We start from the raw sequence: 10,715 nt of genomic DNA on the forward strand, positions 1-10,715 counted from the left end.
TATGAATAAAAATAAAATATAATACAATAAGAAACACAAACTTTTAATAACAAAAGATGAAAAGATATTTATTCAACATCTATATATGTATCAGAGAATGCATCGTTTGCTATGAATAGGAGATGTTCTTTGTTCCTTGTACATTTTATTCTTAAATACCTTAATTCATTGTATTTTATTTCTCATCGCATTTTACAAACGTGAAAGGATCTTTTATTTCGATCCTCATTGATTTTGCAAATTTTTATCGTGCTTCAAATGTGCAAATTTTAAATTTGATTTGCATGTGAAAATTATTATGATCTTGTAATTTTCATTTTAAAAATTTTTACGCGTCTCAAAGTGTGCTCAAGAAGCAACAGTTGATCAGGGACACCTTGTATACAGACGCGCACGCGTACGTTAGTAACTTAAATTTGGCGCGACAGTCCATTATTGGTCACGTGGTCCACATTTAATTCGCTACTTCTGCAATCAGAGGCGCTAAAGGTCGTCCAAGATCCAAGGTCCAAGGACTTTTTCAAGAAGTATTTTCTGACAATTTTTATTAATATCAAGGTTTTTTTTGCGATATATATATATACGCAAACGAGAAATAACAATAAGTTTGTTTTCTTTTATCTGAATTAGAGTAGAATGAGATAAATATATATATAAAAGTTCAAAAGAAGAAAAGGAAAAATCTGCAAAGTTCAGTTAAAAAAAAAAAAAAACTTATGACATCATGGTATTATAGCTTGTCAGCGTGTTATCCGCGCGAAGCAACTAAAGTGAACCAATGTTCGAGAGACATCTAATAATCTAATCTAGTGTCACATCTCGCGACATTGCGAGACGATCTAAGGAGAGGAACCTGGAAACTGGAGGGAGAAGCAATCAAGCATGCTTTATTGCGGCGTAGAGAGATCTTTATTTACATTCTGTTAGAGCGAATATTTCACGCGAGGCACGTGATGCTTTGATACTGTGCATCTATAAGAAGTGGATTATCTCGCACGATTTTCACAAATTCTCACTCGCCCTTTATATCGGACAGCATGGAACGAGAAAAAAACGAGTGGTTAACCGCGAGGAAGATCGAGGAGGAAGAAATGAAGCGCGAGCTCACGGGTAATTGGATTTGCTTGTGGCGAAACGATGCGAAATATTCAACGTAGTTGCATGAAAAAGGATCAACTGTGTCAATTTTTATATCTTTGATTTTGCCACATATTATTGAATATGTGTATAGCATATTAATTAGAATGCAATTGACTTAAATCATCAACAATCATATATATATATATATATATATATATATATATTTGTTACTATGAAATTTTCTCTATAAAAAAAAAGATTAAGATATTATTTGTTACAAGCACAATTGATAATTATTGATTTTTCTTTAGATATCGGAATATACGAACCACAATTCACATACAAAGAAATGAAACGATTACTTGTATTTATCAATGAGTCTCCAGACACATCAAAAGCTGCCAATAATAACGATACGCACAAGGTATGTAATTATAATTAATTTATAAATTATGATACCTTGTGAAATAAGAATTCTATATATATTATTATTATAAATTTGAAATTTGATTTTTATGTATATATTGAATCCAAGAAATTAGAAAAGAGATGAAACATATTGCTTAAAAATATTTCAGGAACAACATACTAATAATCAACACCTCTCGGAAATTGCGTTTGATGCGAATGCATTGCAAGAAACGGCGGTACAGGAATGTACAGAGGTATCTAAATATCCATCATACTCCTATAGATTGAATCGCACGTCTCCAACAGTACACGAGCATAAGACTGCTTCCTACATCAACAATCCGGGATCTCCGTCCCTTTTCGAAGTACGAAACTCTATGTACAGGCGCAAGAGCTCGGATAGTGACGAAATATTCGAGAAACAATTTGAGAGCACCAATTCTACCCACAGTACAAATCATTTTCTCTCATCAAGATCAACAAACATTCCACGAGAGAGCCAGAACGCGGCGGACAGAGAAATGGCGCAAGATACGCAAGGCGAATTTGTTCAAAGATTAGAAAGATGGCGACTGAATCCGCTCGATGTCTGCATCAACGAAAATGACGTGCCTTTGCAACAACCAAATCGGTCTTTGACTGGGGAACGTATATCATTAAGATACAACAATGAGACGCACACGTCTGAGCAGCGCGACCAAGCAATACGATTTATGAACCAGCATTTGAAGGAAATAGCAGATTTGTGGTACAGTTGGCTTCCTGCTGATTTGATATTTCAATGGGGGTCACCCATTCAGGTGGGTACCACCCTACAATCCCTCCCGTATCGCTCATATCGCAAATGAGCATAAGATTTTCTTTTTTCTTTTTATAATATACATATATAAGCGTTATTTTAACATGAAAGAGACTATTTATATGCCAATTCGATGTTAGAAAATTTCGCCAGTATTTGAATTTTATTTTGTTAGATTGCACTGCAATCCTTTTCTTATATAAGATGTTCACTTAGAGAATATTACTAAAAGTTTACTCACTTTTTATTATTTATGTTATTTCAATATATCTGAAAGAAATTGTTCATTTGAGAAAAGTCCATTAAGCATCACTTATAAACTCATTAATTTAAACACTGGAGTTATTGATAAAGTCGAATTATAGAAATTTTAGTTTATGTCAAAAAGTTGCGTTAACTTATAAAAATTTTTTTGTAAATAATTTTTATTTCATTCTTATCTTTTATGAGAAATCTGTGACATAATTTTATCTTAATCTTTTTTTTCTTTGAGACTGTACAATATATCATTATAATATATGCTATGTCCAAAAGATGCATCTATTTCGATTTATTAATACTGTGCATAAATTAACTTCCATGTATTACTTGCTGATGTTATTATATTTTAACTTTATAACAGTATATACACATAAAATTATTTATACAAGCCATTCTGTAGTATTTTGTTGTCAAATGAATTATAAGAAAGACATTTGATATTTTTTATTAATATTATAAAATATTACTTTTATACACAGATATGTATACATGAGCGTTTACAAGAACACAGTTATTAAATGCTGTAAACTGCGAAACATTTTTGAATAAATTATATTTGTGTAAAAAAGAAAAGATAGTTGTTTACTTCATTCAATTCTGTTTACTTCTATTCTGATTCTAATCCTTGTTTCTGTAGGTCGGCACTGCTAATAGTAGCTTGGATAAAAAATTATTAACCGAATCTAAGACTGAACAGATCAAAACAGAATGTACATACAGAGATAATCATGAGCGAGCTTGTAAACGTAAAGCGAACTCTATCATCGCTAGTCTGAATAAAGAAAGTTCCACTGAGGACGAAGAAGATAAATGGGATTCCACTCGTGGCAAGAAGAAGAGAGTACAATCTGGTAGTAAATCGAGTAACGTACAGCGTGCCGCGAATCAACACACACATAATGACAGTCATGAAAAAGCAACATCGAGTGTGATCGCGCGTCAAGGAAACTCTATCAACGATGACAATAGCGATATAGATTTTGACAATGAGCATATTAAATCTGTATGCTCTGAGAAAACTGATGAAGAAAATGAAAATGTAACAGAATTAAATACATACCCGAGAAGAATAGTACCGCCCAGTCCTAAGACACGTTTAAGTCTATCGAGACACAGAAAGAGAACTGCTACGTCGAAATCATTTCCAAAAACGCGGCAAACCAATAAGAATAAAATTATCGAAGAGACAAAAAAGCAAAAGAATACATTGACAAACAAAGAAATCTATCAGAAATTGATAGAAGACTGGAGTGGCGACGAGGAAGAACCTGCAGTAATAAAGAATGTGAAGATACGACCATTACCAATACCGAAAATGATACAATCTAGATTACACGAGAAACAAGTATCGCTTCATAATACGGATGAAAAAACAAAGGCAAAAGAAGATGAGAGCGATGGAGAGCGAAAAAAGGAAAAGAGACCAAAACTTTGCCAACAACGAAAGAAAGAAGAAAAATCAAGTAGGATAAAGAATGGAAATAGCTGGGAACATCAACTAATGTCTGATGATGAGGAGAAATCATATGAAACAACTCCAGTAAGTTATTAAATTACGTAACTTCCTTTTTCTCTTTTTCTCTCTTTATCTCGTTTTCTGAATATTTATTAATATTAATTTTTTACAATTTATAGGAGTTGGATGTACAGAATGGCAATCAATCTAATAATGTAATTACTTCGACAAATAACGTAAGTTGTCCTATATGTAATAAAGTATTTCCGCATAGCGAGATACAGGATCATGCCGCTAATTGTGAACAATTTGAGATCAATAATGAAGAGGATGATAATGACGCGGTTATATTAGAATGTGATATATGCAGCAAATACAAAACTAGTAATGGGATAGAATATGAGGACCATGTTCAGCAATGTATCACTAAGCATGATAAAAGGCATTCGCATGGTACGTTCAGTGTTACGTAATCTATTGTTTGCTGATTGTGTGTGTGTTTCTGGTTTCTCTGATAAATATTTATCTTATCGATGCATTAGATAATTTTTTTTAATTATACAGCAAACAAACTTACTAATTTTCTTTGGTATAATATAAAAAAATATAATATATAATATAAAAAAAAACAATTATAAACATTTGCCTTTATACAAGTTTATGTGGAGAACTTATAAATCATATTGGGAATTGCAAATTTGACGAACTTTTAAAGCCGAATTTTCTTTATTTTTTAAATACATTGTTGATACATGAATATTACATTTCTTTTTTTTATCTTCATATTTAACGATTATTTAAAAGATTTCCCAATTATTTATTTCGGTTAAATTGCCGTTTGTATTAGATTTATTTTCTTTTTCTTCAGGATCTCAAGATTTCGATATACCTGCTTCATCTTTTCACACTAATAAGCGAATAATCAATGAACAGAAAGATTCCGAGATAGCTTATTTGGGCCAGTTTCCCTCTGATAACAAAACAAAAATAAATACTAATAGAAAAAGAAAATTATATACCAAAGGAAATGTGTTGTAATAGAAAGGGGATGTTTATTGATCGTTATACGAGGATTTTCTTTTAAACGTATAATTATTTTTTATTTCACTTAAAGAAAGCTTTTTGGCATATCATGAGTTAAGCATCGCATAGGATTAAGCAATTGATATGCATATTTCTTGCGTTTGCTTAACATTCCATGTTACAGAGTATCATATAGTATAGAATGTCTTGTAACTCGCGTAATTTTAACGATTCTTTGAACATTCAAGTTTAAAAAATTGTTAATGAAAAGGTGTCGAAGAAAATAACTTTCAACATTATAAATTTTTCAAATTACGAATTTCTCAAAACAAAATTTTATTTGAGTAAAGTCTATTTGAAAGTAATTTAAGAAATAGATTTTATTATCTGTTTATCCCTAAAAGTAATAAAGTTTAATTCATAAAAAGCCCCTTTTTTCATAAATCTGAATAAAATTCTTCATAAACAACTAGTATCTTTTAATTGAAAAATAATCTACTTCAAATTTATCAGAGATTAGTATTAAAACTAAAATTGCAAGTTGAGATTTTATAAATTTATTTCAATATAGTTATCAATCATTCTTTTTATAAATTTATCTCAAATTCAATATAAATATCATTATAAAGATCAAATCTTTTTCTGTTTGTTATATTTTTATTATGTTTTTAATAACGATAAAAATTGTTAGATAAAAGATAATGATCTCTTATTTTGTTTTGGTAATGTATTGCATTAAAGATTATATTGCATAAATATTCTACTAATTTATATATATATATATATATATATATATATATATATATATATATATATATATATATATATAATCAAATACATTCCACTTGCATATGAATAAAATTTTATTTTGCAATGTGTATGCAGTTGTTTAAGTTGTTTAAGTTATAATATATTTGAGCGATTTGTAAAGTTTCTCAAATAATGTTTTATAAATTCCAGAACATTTTTCAAAAGGTTCTATGTATAAACATATGTACGCTTTAATTTCTGCAAAATTATCTTAATGCGCTGAAATGTAAATTAACATATGATATTTTTATACTAATAGAATTTATTGTTTATAAATAAAATAGCATTAAAATATTAAAATTTTCAAGAGTTTTCATTAACCTTTTATAAAGAAAGCTTGACATTTAAGAAATCACTCCTGCAACTTGAAGAAATATTGAAACTTATGACTTTTTTTTTAATAGATAGAATTCTTATCACTAAAAAATATGTATCTACATCAGCTATTTTGTACAAAAAGATAATATTTTCTCACGATATCAAGGTTATGGATGGAACTTTGGTCTAATCTAAAGTAATAATCAACCTCTGATAAGAAAAGTGAAGTGTTTCATCCCGGATTAGATAGTAAGAAAGGTCTTCTTAAATAAGAAGCCGCTGCTCGTTTTTATCTTTATATTTATATCGGAGGTCGGCATGCGAAAAATAATAAATAAATATAAACATTTTACTGAATTCCTTTCAGTTTTTGATTTTAATTAGTTTACCTCGTACTTCAATATATCTCTGTCACAGCTGCTAAAATGAAGTTCTTCATTTTGATATTATGGATTTCCTCTTTAATAAGTATACATTGTCAATCTATAAATCTAAATGGCGCATGGAGAGGGGCCATTAATATCTGTCGTACGTATTATCAGATATTCTTATCCTTTTTCAAAAATAGATATGCCATTTCTTTTTGACAAACTTCTGGATATATCATATAAGATACTTTTTTGTATATAATTAGTTACAAAGAATAACATGTATACATCCTCCATTGATCATTTAAATTACTACAAGAATTACTATTTTTTTCAGCTAAAAAGGAACTCTTTCATGAATGCAATAATGGTAAGAGAGATTTGGATTTGATTTTTTATAAAAGTTGTTTTCTCTTTTCTTCTATATTTTTATCTGTAGATAAAATATTTTTATCTAGATACTCTACTGTATAATTATTCTTTTCTACAGACATTAACTTTAGCGCAACTGTTCCTGGAGGAATTTATACAGATTTATATAAGAATAACATAATAGAGAATAATCTATTTGGAAGAAACGATGTAAATAATCGTTGGGTTGGAAATCAATCTGTGGTTTACACCAAAAATTTTAACGGTAAATAAATCGGAATGAGTATAGAACACACACTCTCTCTCTCTTTCTTTTATATATATAATCTATGATTTTTCTAGTAAGCAGTGATTTTCTAAAAGCTCGCAAAATAGTCTTGATTTTTTATGGAATTGATACATTTGCTAATGTCTCCTTGAATGGTCATATAATTGGACAGACTTCAAATATGTTTTTGAGATATATTTTTGATGTAACAAATTATATCAAAGTAAGAGAATTGTGTCAATCAAGTAGCATAAAATATAATATATTCCTTGACAGTAAAATTATTTTTATATTTGGGACACACAGGAAGATCAGAATCTGCTTCAAGTCGCATTTCATTCAGCTGTCAAAGTAGCAGAAGATTTATATGATGAACAAAGAAAAAATTACATTGTACCACCAATATGTGTACCCAAAGAATATAATGGACAATGTCACGTAAATCATATTCGTAAAATGCAAGCTAGTTTCTCATGGGATTGGGGACCGGCGTTTCCCTCGGTTGGCATTTGGTAATTAAAAATCATCCATCTTGCAATATATTTCTCGTTTATATTTTTCATCAATATAATTTAAGCTATAAGTCCGCAGGCGAAATGTTGAATTGGTTTCTATGAATGATCTATTGATCAATGATGTTACAACTGATATACGCAAAGAGAAGAACATCTGGAATATTCTTGTTACGATATTTCTCGAAACGATACAGAGTAAGAAGGAAAATTTATCAACAATTAGTTGTCATGTAGCATCGATATTGCACGTTTCGCAAAACGAACTCATCAGTAATACCAGTGAGATTACACTTGATACAAGCGAAAAATATATAAATATTAACATCTCAATCATTGTGCCTGCAGTAAGTTCTTCTACATGATCATTAATATGTGATAGTTTTTATATTTTCAACAATCTAATATTTTTTTTCTTGCAAGGACGTCGTTGAGAACTGGTGGCCAAACGGTTATGGCAAGCAACACCTGTACCATTTGACTACCACTGTGACAACGGCGAATAGTGTATTGCATAAACGGATTCGTGTAGGCTTCAGAACGGTGGAATTGGTGGAGGAACCTTTGGAAAAGGGACTGAGCTTCTACTTTCGCGTGAATGGCGTACCAATCTTTGCTAAAGGCAGTAATTTCATCCCAGCCAGCGTCTTCCCCGAATTGGGCTCGAAGGAAGACACTATCAGGCACTTGCTATTATCCGCCAAAGAGACGCACATGAACATGCTGAGGATATGGGGAGGTGGTGTCTACGAGTCCAAATTATTTTACGATTTGGCTGACGAATATGGGATTATGCTCTGGCAAGATTTCATGTTCGCGTGCGCCATGTATCCCACGAACGATTCCTTCTTGAAGAATGTTGAGCAAGAGATATTGCAGAACGTGATACGTTTGAAAAACCATCCAAGCATCGTACTCTGGGCTGGAAATAACGAGAACGAAGCAGCATTATATGGAAATTGGTATGGTACCGGATCCGCTCAAATCTACAAAGAGGATTACGTGAAGCTTTATGTGAATCTGTTGAAGAGAAAAGTGGAAAAATTAGATTCCGTAAGACCGTTCCTTGTATCTAGCCCGGGCAATGGGGCGTACGAGGAAACATACAACTATACCGGAATAAATCCTTACTCGAATCTCTACGGAGATGGTAATATATATAGAATATAAATATTATTAGACTATTGTAATTCTTGTCAAAAAATGAACTTCTTTTTCTTTTGCTAAAATATCCGGAGAAATGCGTTGTTTTCAATCTAATTTTTTAATATGCCAATAGAACACATTTGCTAAACTGTTAAATGCGCTTGTGCATATTTTTCAGTTCATTATTATAATTATATCAGAAATGGATGGGACATCACCCAGTATCCTCGGACAAGATTTTGTTCCGAGTACGGGTTTCAGTCTTGGCCATCGATATACACGATAGCGACCGCTGTGGAAAGCGCGAAAGATCTTCACGTGAACAGTGACTTTGTGAAACATCGACAACATCTGTCGTTCGGCAATCAGTACATGCGGCTGTTGATCTCGTACAATTTTGTTATACCGCAAAGTAACAATAGCATCCGAGATTTCGCGAGTTACATTTATCTCAGTCAGATTAATCAAGCCGTTTCCATGAGAATACAAACGGAAGCTTACAGACAGACCAAGTCCGAGGTGAATTCTATAGGCGAAGGTATGACAATGGGGGCTCTCTATTGGCAGCTCAACGACGTCTGGCAAGCTCCTTCATGGTCTTCGATAGGTATACTTAAAGACATTTTATATATGATAATCTTGTAACACTAGAACTAGAAATATTCTGTAGCGATTTAAACTTGAGAGAATTTTTTTGAATCTTAATACGTGTCATGTAAAAATCCTCCACGTCATTTTTACAGATGTCGAAGGTCGCTGGAAGATGCTTCATTACTACGCCAAAGATTTCTTTGCACCTATTATCGTTACACCCCATTTGTCTATTTCCAATGAACTTTCGATATATATTGTATCTGATCGATTGTATAAGTTAACAAATTGTACAATGGAAATTCATGTTTATAATTGGAGATCCATAACATCCGTATTTGCAAAGTCTTTCAATGATATTATAATAGTAAATATCGGTGGAGAGAAAGAAAACAGCGCGTATATGCATGATATGCGTAAATATCCATATGATTATATATTTATTCTTTCAGGAATCCAATAAAGCCATTAGAATTACATCTTTCTTGCTAGACGAATTTCTCGTTCAAGCGGGTTGCGGATCATTGGAATCCGCCAAAAGATCTTGCATAGCCGCTTTATCACTCACAGATAAATCTGGATCTTTGATTGCTCCAGTCAATTATATATATCCTGATGCACTAAAAAATGCAGATATACCAATAGCCAATGTTACCGTAAGCAAATCATCTGGATATCGACATTTGATGTGTTGCAACTTACGAAGAGATTGATATCTCTCATTTCAGGTGAAAATCGAAGAAAATCACTCCTTACCTGGAAAGCTTTCCAATTATCCCGATTTCAAGCTTGTGTTATCAACAGATAATATAGCGCTGTTCGTATGGTTAGAGGTGGGAAATATACGCGGCCGTTTTTCTGAGAATGGTTTTCACATGTTTGAGAGAAAAAAAGAAATTATTTTCCATGCGTACGAAGGGACCACGATCGAATTGTTGCGAAGCAATATAAGACTCGCTACATTGTCCGATATTTACAATGCACGTAGCAATTTTGATGACAATTTCGATATTCTGTTTTAGAGAAACAGAAAATTTATATTAATCGTATGTAATATTTATGATTTTGTTACATAATTATGTATGAGGTATCGATTAAAGAATTACTTTATATATTATAATTATTTGCGATAAATATATCGCATACATAAATTTTTTACTGTGATATAAATAAACTCTTTTATTTCATTATATCGTACTTTCTTTAAACTGTTCTTGACGGAAAGTAAGTATCGTAATGTAAATAAACTTCAAATCCGATAAGAATAATAAGCACAATTACGGCTCCACCAAGTATCATG

The 10,715-nt window shown here is 31.5% G+C and overlaps 2 protein-coding genes across 3 annotated transcripts; both read left to right on the plus strand.

Moving 5' to 3' along the window:
* The first annotated feature begins 333 nt into the window (after positions 1 to 333).
* Positions 334 to 5,599, plus strand: LOC126848701 (uncharacterized). The gene is made up of 6 exons (XM_050589788.1): positions 334 to 1,110; positions 1,392 to 1,504; positions 1,659 to 2,291; positions 3,189 to 4,091; positions 4,187 to 4,460; positions 4,876 to 5,599. The coding sequence occupies exons 1-6, from the start codon at positions 1,038 to 1,040 to the stop codon at positions 5,043 to 5,045; spliced, it is 2,166 nt and encodes a 721-aa protein (XP_050445745.1). The 5' UTR covers positions 334 to 1,037; the 3' UTR covers positions 5,046 to 5,599.
* Positions 5,600 to 6,244: 645 nt separating this feature from the next.
* LOC126848699 (beta-mannosidase) lies at positions 6,245 to 10,605 on the plus strand. Of its 2 annotated transcripts, XM_050589784.1 has the most exons (11): positions 6,245 to 6,686; positions 6,864 to 6,896; positions 7,017 to 7,163; positions 7,241 to 7,389; positions 7,473 to 7,678; positions 7,758 to 8,025; positions 8,102 to 8,828; positions 9,003 to 9,431; positions 9,568 to 9,782; positions 9,868 to 10,071; positions 10,144 to 10,605. In XM_050589784.1, exons 1-11 carry the CDS (start codon positions 6,584 to 6,586, stop codon positions 10,435 to 10,437), a joined length of 2,775 nt encoding a protein of 924 aa, XP_050445741.1. In that variant the 5' UTR covers positions 6,245 to 6,583; the 3' UTR covers positions 10,438 to 10,605. The 2 variants fall into 2 exon arrangements, with proteins under 2 accessions (XP_050445741.1, XP_050445742.1); XM_050589785.1 differs by lacking the exons at positions 6,245 to 6,686; positions 6,864 to 6,896; positions 7,241 to 7,389 and having other exon boundaries at positions 7,036 to 7,163.
* Positions 10,606 to 10,715: the final 110 nt, after the last annotated feature.

The sequence above is a fragment of the Cataglyphis hispanica genome, chromosome 4 (genome assembly GCF_021464435.1).
Source record: "Cataglyphis hispanica isolate Lineage 1 chromosome 4, ULB_Chis1_1.0, whole genome shotgun sequence".
NCBI lineage: Eukaryota > Metazoa > Arthropoda > Insecta > Hymenoptera > Formicidae > Cataglyphis > Cataglyphis hispanica.